General features: G+C 46.7%; 1 protein-coding gene and 1 pseudogene across 5 annotated transcripts in view; both read right to left on the reverse strand.

The window, feature by feature from the left end:
• Positions 1-18,437, reverse strand: part of LOC100592722 (E3 ubiquitin-protein ligase RNF216) — a 164,989-nt gene that overhangs the window by 14,874 nt on the left and 131,678 nt on the right. For all 5 annotated transcript variants that reach the window (XM_030795726.1, XM_030795730.1, XM_030795729.1 and 2 more), the window contains 2 exons: positions 17,869-17,966; positions 6,124-6,346 (listed from right to left, as the gene is read on the reverse strand). In XM_030795726.1, the coding sequence (XP_030651586.1) occupies positions 6,124-6,346; positions 17,869-17,966 (321 nt within the window). The remainder of the gene's footprint in view (positions 1-6,123; positions 6,347-17,868; positions 17,967-18,437) is intronic.
• LOC115830845 lies at positions 3,976-5,393 on the reverse strand (annotated as a pseudogene).

Consider the following 18,437-nt stretch of genomic DNA (forward strand, 5'->3'; position numbering starts at 1 on the left):
CTCAGGATTATACATTTCTTTCCCTTTTTTTGAGACATGGTCTCACTGTCACCCAGGCAGAAGTGTAGTGGCGCAGTCAGGGCTCACTGCATCCCTAACGTCCCGGCTCAAGCAATCCTCTTACTTCAGCCCTGGAAGGAGCTGGGAACATAGGTGTGCATGCACCACCACCCCTGGATAACTTTTGTATTTTTTGTAGAGATGGAGTTTTGCCATGTTTCCAAGGCTGGTCTTGAACTCCTGAGACTCAAGAGATCTGCCCGCCTTGGGCTCCCAAAGTGCTGGGATTACAGGCATGAGCCACTGCACCCGGCCAAATTACACATTTTTCTTTCTTTGAGATCAAGTCTTGTTCTGTTGTCCCGGCTGGAGTGCAGTGGCGTGATCTCGGCTCACTGCAATCTCTGCCTCCCGGGTTCAAGTGATTCTTGTGCCTCAGCCTCCTGAGCAGCTGGGAGGCCCTCCCCGCAGCAACCTGTAGTGGCTGAGCAGCAGCCCCTTGGATGGGCCCCACACCCTCTCCTTTGCCACAGTCCCCACTATGCCTTCCTGCCTCCTAGACCCAGATGTCTGGATGCTCCATCCAGACATCATTTCTGCTACCACCTGCCCCTGTGGTAACTTGGGTCTGTGACCCCAGCAATCCATGCTGTTTGTTTTCGATGTGAAAATCTTCCTGTTTCTTTTCCTCCATGTTTTAAAGTGTAGATATATATAGAATTACTTTTTGTATTATTCTAATGTAAGCATATATAAAATTTGACATATCTCCTATTTTTTGGGATATTTAAATGGTGTTTCTAAATTTATACAACTTTAAATAACTCAGTGAACAGTGTTGCAGACAGAACTTTGTGAACTTGTCCAACTGTCTCCTGAGAATAACCTCTTCTAATTAAGTGGAACTCCCAGATCAAGTACACGCACTACATCTTCTGATTTGTACACAGTAACTGCCCACTATGCCCAATTACAGTGTAGCAGATGCCCACAAATCTGAAAACTACCTACCAGCAGCCAGATGCTATTTCCATTTCGACTTATTTGATTATTAGGGGTGGCTGTTAGCCAACTCCACCAGATTGTGGCCAGGTAGAAAAGCAAGCAGTTTTTTTTTTTTTTTTTTTTGGGGGGGAGACAGGGTCTTGCTCTGTCACCCAGGCTACAGTGCAGTGGCAAGAACATGGCTCACTGCAGCCTTGAACTCCCAAGCTCAAATGATCCTCCTGCCTCAGCCTCCCAAGTAGCTATGACTACAGGTGAGCACCACCACATCTGGCTAATTTTTGATATTTTGTAAAGATGGGGGTCTCACTATGTTGCCCAGGCTGTTCTTAAACTCCAGGATGCAAGTGATGCTCCTGCCTTGGCCTCCCAAAGCTTACAGACATGAGCCACTGCACCTGGCCAGCAAGCAGCTTTTTTCCCTACTTATAATTCTTTGTCCATTTTTGAGTTGAGGTGAATAGACCATAGAGAGACTCCTCAGTATAACATCTTCCTCCACAGACATTCTGGCTGGGTCTGTGATGGCTACTCCTTCCCGTCTCACTTGCAGTTCAGGAAGCATGTCATTAAGTTCTGGCTGATGGGACTGAAGCAGAAGTGACCTGCTGCATCTTCTGGAAGCCTAACATTCCTTAAGAGATAGGTAAGCAGGGCCGGGTGCGGTGGCTCACGCCTGTAATCCCAGCACTCTGGGAGGCCGAGGCGGGCGGATCATGAGGTCAGGAGATTGAGACCATCCTGGTTAACACGGTGAAACCCCATCTCTACTAAAAATAAAAAAAATTAGCCGGGCGTGGTGGCGGGCGCCTGTAGTCCCAGCTACTCGGGAGGCTGAGGCAGGAGAATGGCGTGAACCGGGGAGGCAGAGCTTGCAGTGAGCCGAGATTGCGCCACTGCCCTCCATCCAGCCTGGGTGACAGAGCGAGACTCCATCTCAAAAAAAAAAAAAAAAAAAAAAAAAAAAGAGGTAAGCAGGCTCTTTAGTCTCACTGCAGCCCCTTTGCTGCTTGGAATGTGGATTTATCAGCCAGAGCTCCTTTTTAGACAATGACCTCATGTGATCCTTGGCTATGCTCTAGGGGTGGCAGAGTAGAATGCTGGAAGCAACTGGATCCCAGATACGAGCTGCTAGCCCACCCCTGAGCTGTTCATCTCTGTACTTAGACACAGAGGAGAAACACACTTGTTTTTCTTTTTTTTTTGAGATCCCAAAGTGCTGGGATTACAGGCATGAGCCACCACACACGGCTCCACTTTTTTGTTTTTTAAGACAGAGTCTCACACTGTCACCCAGGCTGGAGTATAGTGGCATGATCTCAGCTCACTGCAACCTCCGCCTCCTGGGTTCAAGCAATTCTGTCTCAGTCTCCTGAGTAGCTGGTATTACAGGCATGCAGCACCATGCCTGGCTAATTTTTATATTTTTATTAGAGACAGGTTTTCACCATACTGGTCAGGCTGGTCTTGAACTCCTGACCTCAGGTGATCCACCCGCCTTGGCTTCCCAAAGTGCTGGGATTATAGGCATGAGACAAGGCGCCTAGCCTTTTTTTTTTTTTTTTTTTAAATGAGATGGGGGTCTCGCTATGTTAACCAGGCTTGTCTTGAACTCCTGGGCTCCAGCGATCCGCCCACCTTGGCCTCCTAAAGTGCTGGCATCACAGGCGTAAGCCAATGTGCCTGACCCTCTCCCCCAGTTTTTCATGTATCCCTAATCTTTGTTTATGATGTCGTTTGCCAGTGAGAATTTATGATTTTTTAGTCTGGCCTTGACGTAATGCTAAGAAAAACCTTATCTTCTCCAAGATTATAAAAGTCATTCCCTTCATGCTGCCCTCTCTCTCCTCAACGTAGTAGCTAGTGTGACCTTGGAAACATAGCCCCCTACAATGCCCTGAAATGGCTCTCATCACACTCCAGATGTGAGGCTGGCCCCTGGGCCAATCACTGTCACCTCCCTGTGGCTCTCCACCTGCAAACCTCACCCGCTTTCTTTCCGATCCCCAAACAGACCCTATGTATTTGATTTCCTTGCCAGCCTTGCTCCTCCTCTAAAATACTGTATTTTTAAAGCTTAAATCAAGAAGAAATATTTAATTTGATTTTTTTTTCCTTTTACTATTTTTATTTTACACTATAAAAAACAACAACAACAACCAGTAACATACTGCTTTTCTTCACATTCACACGGGTCTTAGAAAATTATTGCCTTTTCCCCTGGAGAAATAACCAACAGACAAAAAGAAAAAAAAAGTAGTACCACATTGCAAAATCTGCAAATCCCAGAAGTCCACAGCTTGAAGACAACCTCCAGGGGCAGGGAGGAAACAATTGTCACAAGAGACATAAGCACACAGAAGGACAGGAAGCTGAGGAAACCAGTTTTCAACACCACTGACCTAGGATACCTACACCAAGTACCCTTTTCCTCCTGGAATCTACTACCACCACCTCTCGAAGGTATGACTTTTTTTGGTCTATGATCTGAAAAACTATTTTCACAAAGGAAGAGTTGCTCTGAGAAGAGGTGGAATGAGACAAGTTCAAGTATGACTAAGAATCATGCCAAAGTCCAAGGTCAGTGAAGAACCCACAGCAAAAAAAAATCCAGAAAAGCCAACATCTTGCTACTTAAACCAACTGCCTCATTGGACCCAAGAGGGTATCTACACAACATTTCAGGGTTCAAATCAGGATGCTGATCATGTCCCTACAAACCCTGTAGGGTTACTTTCCCAACTAGACGGTGATCAGCTTATGCCCTGAAGCAAGAGAGACAGACATTGAAACTGCCAAAGTTCAAAAAATAAGGTGGAAATTGTGCTTCCTTCAAAATGAATTGGCTTCATAACTGCCTTTTCTCCTGGTCCAGCAACTTTTCTCCCACGTTGCTGTAGGTATTTATTGCCTTATGCTTGAAATGAAAAGGCGAACTCTGAGGTGCAAGGACTGGGCAGTCCCAAGATGGCAGGGGTCTAGAAGTACAGTAGTCAGCACATGGTATGCTCCCGTAATGGCTTGGCCTTCCTTCAGTCCGGAGAACCTACCCTGAGGTCCGTCTGAAGTTCATTTGCAAGCCTGGTGACCACTCACTATCTCACTGGGGCAGCATGACAGAATGAGGTCTTCAGTATTGCACAGGTATGAAATGTCCATGAGTCTTAAAACCAAAAATCACAGTTGCTCTTGGGGCCGGGCCAATTCCTCCATCCCAGTTTTAGCAGGATGTGGCCGTTGCCACAGGGCTTCTGCTGAGCTCTGAGACTGTTGAGTGGGTAGGCACCGGTGCCAGCACCGAGGCAGGGAATGTGCAGTAGGCACCCTGCATGTCAGGGCTCAGCATCTGCAAATGGCCTATCAGTGAAGAGCCTGCTGCCTCCCCTTGGCAGGAGGGAGGCTGGGGGTTGGGCGTGGAGGGCAGGATCTCAGATTCGTACTGCAGGAGCTGGCCCATGAAGCCAAAGTTGGGCCAGACCATGCTCCTCCTCTGCTTGATGTAATCGAAGGCCTCCTTCAGGCGGAACTGCTTGGTCTTCATGAGGTAAGCCATGCAGATAGTGGGTGAACGGGAGATCCCAGCCTCACAGTGGACCAGGACCTTGCCTCCCTTTTCCCTGACAGTCAATGAAATCTATTGCTTCTTGAAAGTGGGAGCTAATGTCAACCGTGTGGCTCTCTTCCACAGGGATCCATTTGTAATGTAGGTGGGTCGTGCAGGCCTCGGAGGTCCGTCGGGAGACATTCAGCAGGGCTGTGATGTGCAGGTTGGCGAGGAACTCGCACTTGGATGCATGGTAGGCACTTCCAAGGTAGAGGAAGGGAAGGATTTCAACTGGGCCACCCTGGTCATAAGCTGGCCTGTAGCTGACGTTTACCACTGGTTTTCCACACTGGGTGATGAGGGCTCTCTCACTCTCAATCTTCTCTTGTGAAATGGGTTTTACATCCACGCAACACTCGGGATATTCTGAGTAGAAAGTCTCATATCCCCCTTTGAGGAAGTAGACCCGCGGGCCGGCGGGCAGGCAGGCGAGCAGCGAGGTGAGCATGACACGCGCGGCGCTCTCCTCAAGCAGCTTCTGCCAGTGGCGGCTGCCCTGGTCCAGCACCACCACGGCCGCGCCGCCGCCGCCGCCCTCCTGCAGGAGCCGCGCGCGTGCCGTCTCGTCGGGCAGCACGTAGCGCGCCGACACTGCGCCGCCCCGGGCCCGCCGCAGCACCACCGAATTGAGGTTGACGTTGAGCGAGCCGCGTACGTTCGAGGCAGCGAAGGCCAGGTAGGGCTGGCAGTCGAGTACCACGCAGCGCGCCGCCGCCTCCATGCGGAGCATCTTGCGCAGCTGGCGCCCGTCGAGCGACGTGACCTTCATGCCGCCGCCGCCGCGCGCCCCGCGCCCCGCGGGTGCCCACGGCCAGGGTGTCCGCGGGCGAGGAACGGGAGGGCGAGCCGCGGGGCTGCGGCCGCGACGGAGCCCGGCGCCCGGCGCCCGAGCAGCGGCGCAACTCCGCGTTCCCGCCCCGCGCGCTCGATACCCAGCCCGGCCGCTCGCCGCCCTAGAAGCCCTGATTTGATTTCTTAAATGTCTTTTCACCATCTACAGATACCATATAATGATTTATGTTAATAAGAGTTGTTAATATTAAACCATCATTGCATTTCTGGAACAAACTCACTTGGTCATGCTTTCTATTTGCTAATATTTTATTTAGATAATTAAAAATCTAGATTATAAGTGAGTCTTATAAGAAAATCTGTAGTTTTCTTTGTTAGGGCTATCTCCGTCAGGCTTTGGAATCAGCGTTATGCTGGCTTTGAACAGATACATGTATAAGTTTCCTTACTTTGCTCTGGAATACTTCAGAGGGCACAGAGAGTTTTATTTCCTGAAGAATTAAAAGAATTTGCCTACAAAACTGTTAGGGCATGCTGCTTTGAGCAGCATAAGGAGTAGCTGATAATTACTTTCTCAAATTTTTTCTTTGGTTATCAGTCTATGTAATTTCCTATATTCTTCTCCTAAGTCAAATTTTGTTATGTATATTCAAAATATTTGTCATAAAAATATATTTCTATTTTCTCCCTATAAAGCAATAGGCAGCCATGTGTCTACTTACAGTGGGATCGGTCCAGAGAGAGCATCTTGAACACTCCTGGCAAGGGGCTCCTGGTGAGCGGGGATGTTGGCAGAAATGGTCATATCCATTGATAGAAACTCGACAGAGGTAGCACATCTGGGCACCACAGCGGCAAGACATGCGGTTGCAGCCTTCAGATTTGATGAGGCCAGTCCCACACTTGTGGCATTTTCTAATGCGGGCAGCAGTCATTTTTTCTTCGCTGAAATAAGAAAACATAATTTGGAGCTGGGAGGGAAGATGAGGAGGAAAAAAATATGGCCATTAAGCATTTATTTTCACATAAAATGATCACTTATGGCTTTTTTGTGACATTAAGCAGTGAAAAGAGCCTAGGTTTTGGAGTCTGAGAACTGCTTCAAAGTTTTAATTGTATGACCTTTGGTAAATTACTCACTTGCCTGGAGACTCAGTTTCCTCATTTTTAAACTGTGAAAACACAACTTTCTCGTGGTGTTTTGAGGGTTACAGACAAAATATAAAGCACCCTGGCATAGTGCCTAGTACTTAGCATTTAGAAAAGGACTGCTCTATTTGTTATAGGAATCCCTGTAGGCTTAAAATGGAGAGAACAGACTGAGCATGGTGGTGCACGCCTGTAATCCTGGAACTTTGAGAGGCCAAAGCAAGAAGATCATTTGAGCTCAGGAGTTTGAGACCAGCCTGACCAACATGGTGAAACACTGTCTCTACTAAAAATATAAAAATTTGCCAGGCGTGGTGGCGCACACCTGTAATCCCAGCTACTTGGGAGGTTGAGGCAGGAGAATCGCTTAAACCCGGGAGGTGAAGGTTGCAGTGAGCTGAGACTGTGTCACTGCACCCCAGCCTATGTAACAGAGCGAGACTCCATCTTAAAAAAAAAAAAAAAAAAATTGTCAAAGAGACGAAGTTTAGATAAAGTGCATTTAGTACTATTACCTTAACGAGTCACCTTTGTAGTACATCCATTTATGATTTTAGTTACTCAGCAACTGTGAAGACACTACTCAACGTTCTACAACTCAAGGTTCTGTTTTTTTTTTTTTTTGAGACAGAGTCTCACTCTGTCACCTAGCCTGGGGTACAGTGGCTCCATCTCAGCTCACTGCAACCTCCGCCTCCCTGGGTTCAAGAGATTCTCCCACTTCAGTCTCCTGAGTAGCTGGGATTACAGGCGCCGACCACCATGTCCGGCTCATTTTTGTATTTTTAGTAGAAATGGGGTTTCACCATGTTGGCCAGGCTGGTCTGGAACTCCTGACCTCAGGTGATCCACCTGCCTCGGCCTCCCAAAAGTGCTGGGATTACAAGTGTGAGCCACTGTGCCTGGCCTATTTTTTTTTTTTTTTTGAGACTCATTGCAACCTCCGTCTCCTGGGTTCAAACGATTCTCATGTCTCAGCTTCCCAAGTAGCTGGGATCACAGGTGCGCACCACCACACCTGGCTAATTTTTGTATTTTTAGTAGAGATGAGGTTTCACCATGTTGGCCAGGCTAGTCTCAAACTCCTAACCTCAAGTGATCCGCCTGCCTCCGCTTCCCAAAGCACTGAGATTACAAGCATGAGCCACTGCGCCCGGCTAGACTCAAGGATCTAATGAAAAACTTTTCAATTTGAAATGCTATGTGCCCAAACACAACTGCAGTTTTCTACAGCACAAACCTTCTCTGTAAGAGCACCCTGAGGCTGAGGTGTGGCACTCCACTTGCCTGGGGCTGGCTGACTTTCCCTGGGAAGCTGCTCAGGGAAAGAGGCTGTAAAGAATTAAGGTTACAGTCTTTTCACAAAGGCTTGGAAAGGGTCTATTTGCTTGCTCATCCGATCTGTCTGGCACTGACATGAAATAATAATGGGTACGGAGGGATAAGAAAAGGCTCTCCTAAAATGGACAGAGGAATACATAAAGCATGCCTGCAACTCAACATTGCTGAAATGTTGAACAGCTATTCAATTATTGCACAAATATCCACTCAAGTCCTTTGCTTCTGCATTAGTAAGAGTAGTACTGGATAGGGCCAGAATGGAGTTTTATTATGGGATGTGGTGACTACCTAGCCAGTAACATAAAAGTGAAAAATGGAACTGGGGAAAAATCATGGTTGATTCCTTCAGAGGAAAGGTGGTTTGGCAACTACATTCTCAACCAGGCAGGAAACACAGCCCCGTGGGATGTGCTCCTGGGGCAGGACAGGAAGAGAAGCCGGAGCTGTGACTGTGGTTGCTGACCTTGCGCTCACACAGGAAGGCTCAGGGCCTCTTCTATGCAGCCATCGACAGCCCACACTCCTGTAGTTATCTGTGCTCACCACCAGCCAGTGTGTGGGTAACTCCTCTCTGGGAGCCGTATTCTGATGGCGGCATATGCCATGCCCTTCAGATCTCAGCCCGTCCCCTTTGTGAGTGTGAGGATGCATGTGTGTATGCATTCTTTTGCTGTGGTAAAATGCACATAAAATTGACTTTTTAAACCATTCTAACGTATACAATTCAGGGATATTTTGAGTATTCACAATGTTATACAATCAACATCACTATTTCCAAGAGACTTTTATAACCCCCAAAGGAAACCCTGTACCCATTAAGTAGGCATTCCCCATTCCTCCCTGCCCTGCAACCCACAAGCTGCTTTTGGGCTCTACAGATTGCCATTCTGAAGCTAGGCAAATGCCCATATGCCTCTGATACTTCATAGGAATGGAAATCATACATGTGCTTTTGTGCCTGTCTTCTTTCACTTAGTGTGTTGTTTTCTAGGTTCACCTATGTTGTAGCATGTATCGGTACTTCATTCCTTTTTATGGTTGGATAATATTCCATTGTATGAATATATCATATTAGTTTATTCATGAGTTGATGGAATGAGTTATTTTTGCTTTTTGGCTGGTGTGAATTGTGGTTAAATGAACATTCTTGCACAAGTTTCATATGGACACTTTTTTTTTTTTTTTTGAGATGGAGTCTCGCTCTGTGGCCCAGGCTGGAGTGCAGTGGCGCAATCTCGGCTCACTGCAAACTCTGCCTCCCGGGTTCATGCCATTCTCCTGCCTCAGCCTCTCTGAGTAGCTGGGACTACAGGCGCCCGCCACCACGCCTGGCTAATTTTTTGTATTTTTAGAAGAGACGAGGTTTCACCGTGGTCTCGATCTCCCGACCTCGTGATCCGCCCGCCTCGGCCTCCCAAAGTGCTGGGATTACAAGCGTGAGCCACCGCGCCCGGCCACGGACACTTTTCACTTGTGCTGGGTGAGTACCTGAGAGCGGAACTGCTGGGTCATATGGTAATTCTATGTTTAACTTATTGGGGAAAGCCAACGTTAACTATGGCGGCTGCACTATTTTCTATTCCCACCTCAATGTATACTGGTGTCATTTTTTCTATATCTCTGTCAAGACTTGTTATTTTCCACTGCTTTCATTATAGTCATCCTAATAGGTGTGAAGTGGTATCTTATCATAGTTCTGATTTGTATTTCCGTAATGACTAATGACGTTCAGCATGCTTTCATGTGTTTGTTGGTCATTCGTACATCTTCCTGGAGAAATATCAATTGATATTGTTTGCCCATGTTTTTTTTTTTTGAGACACAGTCTCAATCTGTCATCCAGGCTGGAGTGCAGTAGTGTAATATCAGCTCACTGCAACTTCCGCCTCCTGGGCTCAAGTGATTTCCCACCTCAGCCTCCTGAGTAGCTGGGAATACAGGCTTACGCCACCATGCCCAGTTAATTTTTAAATTTTTTGTAGAGACTGGGTTTCACCATGTTGTCCAGGCTGGTCTTAAACTTCTGGGCTTAAGCTATCTGCCCAACCTTGGCCTCTCAAAGTGTTGGTATTACATGCATGAGCCACTGTGCCTGGCTGTTTGCCTATTTTCTTTTTTTTTTTGAGACGGAGTCTTGCTCTGTCGCCCAGGATGGAGTGCAGTGGTGCGATCTCAGCTCACTAAAACTTCCGCCTCCTGGATTCAAGCAATTCTCCAGCCTTAGCCTCCTGGGCAGCTGTGACTACAGGCACGTGCCACCACGCCTGGCTAATTTTTGCATTTTTAGTAGAGACGGGGTTTCACCATATTGGCCAGGCTGATCTCGAACTCCTGATCTCGTGATCCATCCGCCTCAGCCTCCCAAAGTACTGGGATTACAGGTGTGAGCCACCGTGCCCAGCCTGTTTGCCTATTTTCTGATTAGAAAATCTTACTGCTTTCAACATTTTCTATGTCTTTGGCCTTGAACAGTTTGACTCTGATGTGTCATGGTGTGGACTTCTTTGAGTTCATCCTACTTGGAATTCATTCAGCCTCTTGGATGTATAGATTCTTGTTCTTCATCAGATTTGGGAAGTTTTCAGCCATTATTTCTTCAATATTCTTTCTGTTCATTTTGCGCTCTGCTCTTCTTTGGGCTTCCCCTTAATGTGAATATTTGGTACATCTGATGATGTTCTACAGGTCCCTTAGGCTCTATTCACTTTTCTTCATTCATTTTTCTTTCTGCCCCTCCTCCAATTGCATAATTTCAACAACCGTACCTTCAAGATCTCGGATTCTTCTGCCTGCTCAAATCTGCTACTGAATTCTTCTAGTGTATTTTTCATCTCAGCTATTGTAATTTTGGGGTACAGCATTTCTGTTGGTTTCTTAATTCTTTTTTTTTTTTTTTTTTTTTTGCAACAGAGTCTTGCTCTGTCGCCAGGCTGGTGTGCAGTGGTGCAATCTCAGCTCACTGCAACCTCCCCCTCCCGGGTTCAAATGATTCTCCTGCCTCAGCCTCCCAAGTAGCTGGGACTACAGGCACCCGCCACCACACCCAGCTAATTTTTATGTTTTTAGTAGAGACGGGGTTTCACCATGTTGGCCAGGCTGGTCTTGAACTCCTGACCTCAAGTGATCTGCCCACCTCGGCCTCCCAAAGTACTGGGATTACAGGCGTGAGCCACTGCGCCTGGCTGGTTTCTTAATTTCTATCTATACTCTCTACTTGTTCATACACTGTGCTCCTGGTTTCCTTTAGTTCTTTGCCCATGGCTTCACCTGGCTTTCTGAGCATATTTAAGACAGCTGATTCAAAGCATTTGTCTAGTATGCCCAATGTGTCCTCAGAGATGGTTTCTATCAACTACTTTTTTCCCTGTGAACAGGCCATGCTTTCCTGTTTGCTTTATAAATTATTGTTGAAAACTGGGTATTTTGAATATTATACTGAGAAGAGTCTAGAAATCAGGTTGCTTTTTGAATGGTTTGAGATTGTTTAGTGACTTTTAAGTTATTTTTGTAAATTAGCCGGGCATGGTGGTGCATGCTTGTAATCCCAGCTACTCGGGAGGCTGAGGCATGAGAATCGCTTGAGCCCAGAGGCGGAGGTTGCAGTGAGCTGAGATCGCACCATTGCCACTGCACTCCAGCCTGGGTGACAGGGCGAGACTCCATCTCAAAACAAAACAAAACAAAAAAAAAAGGAAAAAAAAAGGGGTCCAGGTGCTCACGCCTGTAATCCCAGCACTTTGGGAGGCAGAGGCGGGCAGATCATGAGGTCCGGAGATCGAGACTATCCTGGCTAACACAGTGAAATCCCATCTCTACTAAAAATACAAAAAATTAGCTGGGTGTGGTGGCACACATCTGTAATCCCAGCCACTCAGGAGGCTGAGGCAGGAGAATCGCTTGAACCTGGGAGGTGGAGGTTGCAGTAAGCCAAGACCACACCACTGCACTCCAGCCTGGCGACAGAGCGAGACTCCATCTAAAAAAAAACGAAAGTTGGCCGGGTGCGGTGGCTCACGCTTGTAATCCCAGCACTTTCGGAGGCCGAGGCGGGCAGATCACGAGGTCAGGAGATCGAGACCACGGTGAAATCCCGTCTCTACTAAAAATACAAAAAAAAAAAAAAAAAAAAAAAAAATTAGCTGGGCGTGGTGGCGGGTGCCTGTAGTCCCAGCTACTCAGAGAGGCTGAGGCAGGAGAATGGCGTGAACCTGGGAGGCGGAGCTTGCAGTGAGCCGAGATCGCGCCACTGCACTCCAGCCTGGGTGACAGAGTGAGACTTCGTCTCAAAAAAAAAAAAAAAAAAAAGAAAGTTATTTTTGTAAAGACTATTCCTTGTTGTGTGTGGTCACTGAAGTCTCTGTTGTATTAGCTTAGTGGTCAATGCTAGAAAAAAAAAATGAGAGAACCAATCCTCCCATCCTGATCTTTGCAGTTGGGGTACTCTGAGTTGACTCAGCCAGGTCATCTATAACTTTCTTAGTTTTTGAGTTCCTGTTAATACATAACCTAAAGCTCAGTCTGAGGTGAAAGCCTAGGGTCTTGGGTTTTTCTGAGCATGTGTTGAGCCCTAGACATGTACGTAGTCTTCTAGATCTGTCTTGGCTTGCCCATGTGTTACTCATTGCCTCAGGCAGCTGCAGCTAGTACATGCCTCTAAGTGCTTTCAACAAAATCCACTGGGAGGCTGTTTCAGCCCTGAGAAAGTTGTGAAAGGTGAAAAAAAAAAGGTAAAAAGTTGCCTCTGGCAGTTTTTGCCAGGTTAATTCTTGCTTTGCTGGGAGATAGGAGTTTTTGGAGTTCCCTACACTGTTATTTTTTTGTAATGTCACTCCCTTGAGTGTATTTTTTGAGAAGAACTAAAGTTTGGTGAATAATGCAGCTGACTTGCCATGTCCACATCTGAAACCTTCATTTTCTTTGTTTTTTTTTTTTTGAGATAGGGTCTTGCTCTGTTGTCCAGGCTGGAGGACACTTGTACATTCATGGCTCACTGCAGCCTCGAACTCTTGGGTTCAAAGGATCCTCCTGCCTCAGCCTCCCAAGTAGCTGGGACTACAGGCACGTGCCGTCATGCCTGGCTAATTTTTAGATTTTCTGTACAGAGAGGGTCTCACTTTGTTGCCCAGGCTGGTCTTGAACTCCTGGGCTCAAGCAATCCTTCCGCCTTGGGCTCCCAAAGTGCTGGGATTACAGGTGTGGCAGCCATTCATTTTCCTATACTTAATCTCTCCCACTCCTGGTTCTTTGGGTTAGCTCACATAGTTTTATCACCCACGCTAGAAGCCTGAGAATCATTCTAGACTCCTTCCGCCTCTTACTTCCCGTATCTATCAGCTACCAAGACCTGTTGATTTTACATCTTAAATATTTCTTAAATTTATCCCCTCTTCTCCATTTACAAGACTACAAACCTATTTTGGAGCCCTATGATAGAGTGGCTTAGACTACTGTAATGGCCTTCTAAATTTTCTCCTTTATTCAAGTCTTGCTTTCTTTAAAGCTACTTGCCCTGTAGCCACCAAAATCATGTAACTTAGGCCATGACATTCATTTGCTTAGAAGTATTTCATGGTGGGCCACCCAGACATTGCACAGCTCTGGGTGTTTTGTAATGTGAGATGCACAGAGCCACCTGTGAAATGTTCTCACCAAAAACATTTGAGTGAGAACCTAATCAAGCCTTTAGATCTACTTTTTTTTTTTCTTGAGATGGAGTTTTGCTCTTCTTGCTCAGGCTGGAGTGCAATGGCGTGATCTCGGCTCACCACAACTTCTGCCCAACAGGTTCAAGTGATTCTCTTGCCTCAGCCTCCTGAGTAGCTGGGATTACAGGCATGCACCACCACGCCTGGCTAATTTTGTATTTTTAGTAGAGACAGGGGTTTCTCCATGTTGGTCAGGCTGGTCTCGAACTCCCGATCTCAGGTGATCCGCCTGCCTCAGCGTCCCAAAGTGCTGGGGTTACAGGCGTGAGCCACTGTGCCTGGTTAGATCTAAATTTTAATTTATAGAAAACGCAGGAGACAGGCCGGGTGTGGTGGCTCACGCCTGTAATCCCAGCACTTTGGGAGGCCAAGCAGGCAGATCACGAGGTCAGGAGATCCAGACCATCCTGGTCAACACGGTGAAACCCCGTCTCTACTAAAAATACAAAAAAAAAATTAGCCAGGCATGGTGGCGGGCACTTGTAGTCCCAGCTACTCGGGAGGCTGAGGCAGGAGAACGGCGTGAACCTGGGAGGCGGAGCTTGCAGTGAGCCGATACAGGGCCACTGCATTCCAGCCTGGGTGACAGAGTGAGACTCCATCTCAAAAAAAAAAAAAAAAAGAAAACGCAGGGGACAGAAGAACAAGTTAAATGATACCATGAGAAACCAGCCAACTCTAGAAGACATCTACAGGCCAATTATCAAATGCAATGAATCTCATTTGGATCCTAACCTGAACAAACTAACTGCAGTACACATGTAAAGCTAATTTGAGATAATTAGCGGAACTGTGAACTTGGTATGAGGTATCAAAGACTTAAAATTTCAATTTTAGTTTTGTTAGTGGTCATAAAGGTAAGTGCTACATAAGAAAAAAAAGGTTTTATGGGTGAAATGACATGCTGTCAGGGATTTGGATTTGCTTGAAACACTATAGCAGTTTAAAAACAAGAAAGCGACGGCTGGGTGGGTGCGGTGGCTCACGCCTGTAATGCCAGTACTTTGGGAGGCTGAGGCGGGGGGATTACTTGAGGTCAGGAGTTTGAGACCAGCTTGGCCAACCATGGCCAACAAAGTAAAACCCCGTCTCTACTAAAAATCCAAAAATTAGCTGGGGGTGGTGGCAGGTGCCTGGAATCCCAGCTACTCCGGAGGCTGAGGCAGGAGAATCGCTTGAACCTGGGAGGCGGAGGTTGCAGTGAGCCGAGGCACTCCAACCTAAGTGACAGAGGGAGACTCTGTCTCCAAAGGGAAAAAAAAAAAAAAAAAAAAGACAGAAAGAAAGGGAGGGAGGATCACTCAAGCTCGGGAGGTCAAGGCTAAGGTTAGCTGTGATTGTGCCATTGTATTCCAGCCTGGATGACAGAATAAGACCCTGTCTCAAGGCGAGAAAAAAAGTTTTGACATTTGGCAGGATTCTGTGGCTCTTTGGTCCCAGAGGGGCTATATGATAAGGAAAGGCAAGTTGAAGCCCCTGGAGCACCCTGTCTCTAAAAAAAAAACCCACCACCAGATTCCTTTGGGCATCTTCAAGACTAGCACCACCATCAAAGACTTCTAAGATGCAGAAGCGATGATTCTCTCACATCTCTTTTTACTTCTCATTTGGCTTGTACAGAAGAATGGCTCTTGGAGTACAGTGTATTACTCTAAGCCTCAACAGATGCTGACTAAATGTGGCTGCTGTTCTAGATGTCATCTCTCACCAGAACAAACAGCCCTGGCAACTGGTATGCTGCAACTGATTTGGAAAATGCTTTTCCTGTCTGTTCGATAATCAGAGAACACCAGCAGCCAGTGAGGACCTTGATTATCTGTCATTCAATAGGATAATGTACCGTTCTACTACTTGAACGACATGCAGATAGAACCTGGTGAACAGGAAGTAGCAGATATGGTAGGATGTATTAATATGCTACATGAATGCCAGAAGGTCAGAGAGAAATCCCTTGAATGTAGGAATGTGTAATCTCTATGGCATTCTGGTGGTCTGGAGGTCAGGCATGTATATCATGATATTCCTTCCAAAGCTAGGCTCATGACAGAAGCATCCTCTATCACTAACGAAGAAGCCCAACATTTGGGAGAATGTTTTTGATTTTTGGAATCAACATATATCACATTTGGATGTTCTGCTCTTATCCACTTACTGCTGATCTAAAAGGCCGCCAGGTTTAAATAGGACCCAGTGGTGGGCTATGTGTGGCAGACCAAGATGCTGAGCGGAACCAGTGCCAGGAACTGACAGGACAATCAGAATGAAGGCTGTGCTTTGTAAGTAATTCTCCTTCCAAGAAACATCTCGCAGCCTGCTACTGAGTCCTGTAGTAGTCCAGATGCCTGACCACAGGGCTGCATTCCCTCCTGGAGGCCTGAGGAGAGTATCTTTGTTGCTCATTTGGGTTGTCTGCAGAGTTCAGTTGAGGTTGTAGGACCAGGGTCTCTATTTTCTTGGTGGCTGTCAGCTGAGGGTTTTCCCAACTTCTACAGACTGCCTCAATCCTTGGCTCATGGCCACCTTCATCCATCTTCAAAGCCAGCAACAGGGGGGGTCAAGTCCTTCTCATGCTTGTCTGACTCTTCCTCCCATACTAAGGGCTCTCTGCTTTTAAGGATTTATAATTAAACTGGGTCTACTCGGATAATCCAGATAACCTCCCCATCTCAAGGTCCTTAACCATACAACCAAGGGCAAATCACATGGGCCTCAGTCACCTCATCTGTAAGAGAAGAATAATGGTACCCACCTGTGCTGCATACTTGGGAAACTGTCCAAATTGCCATTGCCCACTTCATTTTCTGAGTACCAAACTCCTTCCATATCCTTCATATTTAAACTGGACATAAAGTCACCCAACTACAGGCTACATACGCTTGCCTTGCCCACGTGACAATCTAGACCAATGCGGTACGAGCAGAAGCAAGATATATGTATATAATTCCTGTATCACTTATAAAGAAAAGCTGCCTGCTTGGCAACTTGTCTATTTCCCACTTTCTTTGGGTTTGAGTGTAAATGTGGCCACAATCTAGTTACAATCATGCAGAAGAGAATACCACCTTCAGGGAAGGGTGAAGCAGTTAGACAATCTTCTCTTTTTTTTGAGTTGGAGTCTCGCTCTGTCATTCAGGCTGTAGTGCAGTGGTGCGATTTCGGCTCACTGCAACCTCTGCCTCCCTGGTTCAAGCAATTCTCTTGCCTCAGCATCCCGAGTAGCTGGGACGACAGGTGCATGCCCACCACTCCTGGATAATTTTATTTTTTGTAGAGATGAGGTTTTATCATATAGCCCAGGCTGGTCTCAAATTCGTGAGCTCAAGCGATCCGCCTGCCTTGGCCTCCCAAAATGCCAGGATTACAGACAGGCCTGAGCTACCATGCCTGGCTGTGAGACAATCTCTGAATAACATCAGGAGATAGATATGCACCCTCAGCTGAGTGGTAAGGCTAGATTGTTAGGAGAGAAGAGAAAGAGATTTCAGTATTACTTCAGTCATTGCATTTTTTTTTCTTTTTTTTTTTTTGAGACGGAGCCTCGCTCTGTTGCCAGGCTGGAGTGCACTGGCGCAATCTTGGCTCACTGCAACCTCCGCCTCCCGGGTTCAACTAATTATCCTGCCTCAGCCTCCCGAGTAGCTGGGATTACAGGCAAGCGCCACCACACCCAGCTAATTTTTGTACTTTTAGTAGAGATGGGGTTTCACCATGTTGGCCAGGATGGTCTCAATCTCCTGACCTCATGATCCGCCAGCCTCGACCTCCCGAAGTGCTGGGATTACAGGCGTGAGCCACTGCGCCTGGCCTGCATTTTAATAAGTGAGTATTTGTAACGTGCTCAGCCACATAGTACTATACAAGTAATAGTTATTACTATCATAGGCGTATCATTTTGTATTCTGGAAGTGGGCAATTCTACTTAGGTCTCAGGGCAACAGTTTCCTGTAACACAGACATAAGCAACACTAGTGCAGTCTAAGTTAATTAAAACACGTTACTTGCTTATTTAGAAAATAAGGAAAAGCGGGACCATCATTTATGGAATTCACATGTGCCAGGCATTTACATGTTAATTTGTCTTCTGAAATAACTCCATGAGGCTGCAGAGATGAGGAAACAGAGGCTCAAGGGTTAGGTTACTTCCCCAAGATCACTCCAGACTGGGGTGGCTCAAGCGTTTTCTTCCCACAACAGTATGCCCTCTCTGCCAAAAAGCAGGTTAATGGGGAATTTGAGAATCAGCCCATAGCCCCTCTGAATTCTGTTACTCACATAGAGGTACGGTACTTGATGTCGTCTTTTTCAGCCAGCTCTTCACAGGTGAGGCCATTATGTTCTTTCCAGAGTCCCTGACACTTCCTACAGGTTTCCTGGGGATAAAGGACAGACACAAAGACAACTCCTGGTGAGTGGACACCACAGAAGTTCCTGTTTAACAAAAGGGATATAAAATGAGCTTTACTTGGCTTGAATTCTCTCAGAGGATGCCTCTCCTTTTCGGGGGGATATTTCTAAAGACATCTTTTAATAGAAGAGGTTAAGAGGTGGTAGGGCTAGGTGGCTGACGCCTATAGTACCAGCACTTTGGGAGGCTGCGGCAGGCCAGGAGTTTGAGACCAGCCTGGGCAACACAGTGAGATGCTGTCCCTTAAAAAAAAGAGAACGAGTTAGGGGAGGAGAGGGGAGTGGTAAGAATCATTAGAAGGACGCACAAGGAAAAATTTCTCTCCCTAGATCAAAAGGAAGTGTTGCTCCCATCACCTAATTTGCTAAGGCTTTCTAAAATGCTCTGGGCCATCTGAAAAAACCAAAGGAGACGGATCTTGGGTAATCTTGGGTTT

This window comes from Nomascus leucogenys, chromosome 17 (genome assembly GCF_006542625.1).
Source record: "Nomascus leucogenys isolate Asia chromosome 17, Asia_NLE_v1, whole genome shotgun sequence".
Taxonomy (NCBI): domain Eukaryota; kingdom Metazoa; phylum Chordata; class Mammalia; order Primates; family Hylobatidae; genus Nomascus; species Nomascus leucogenys.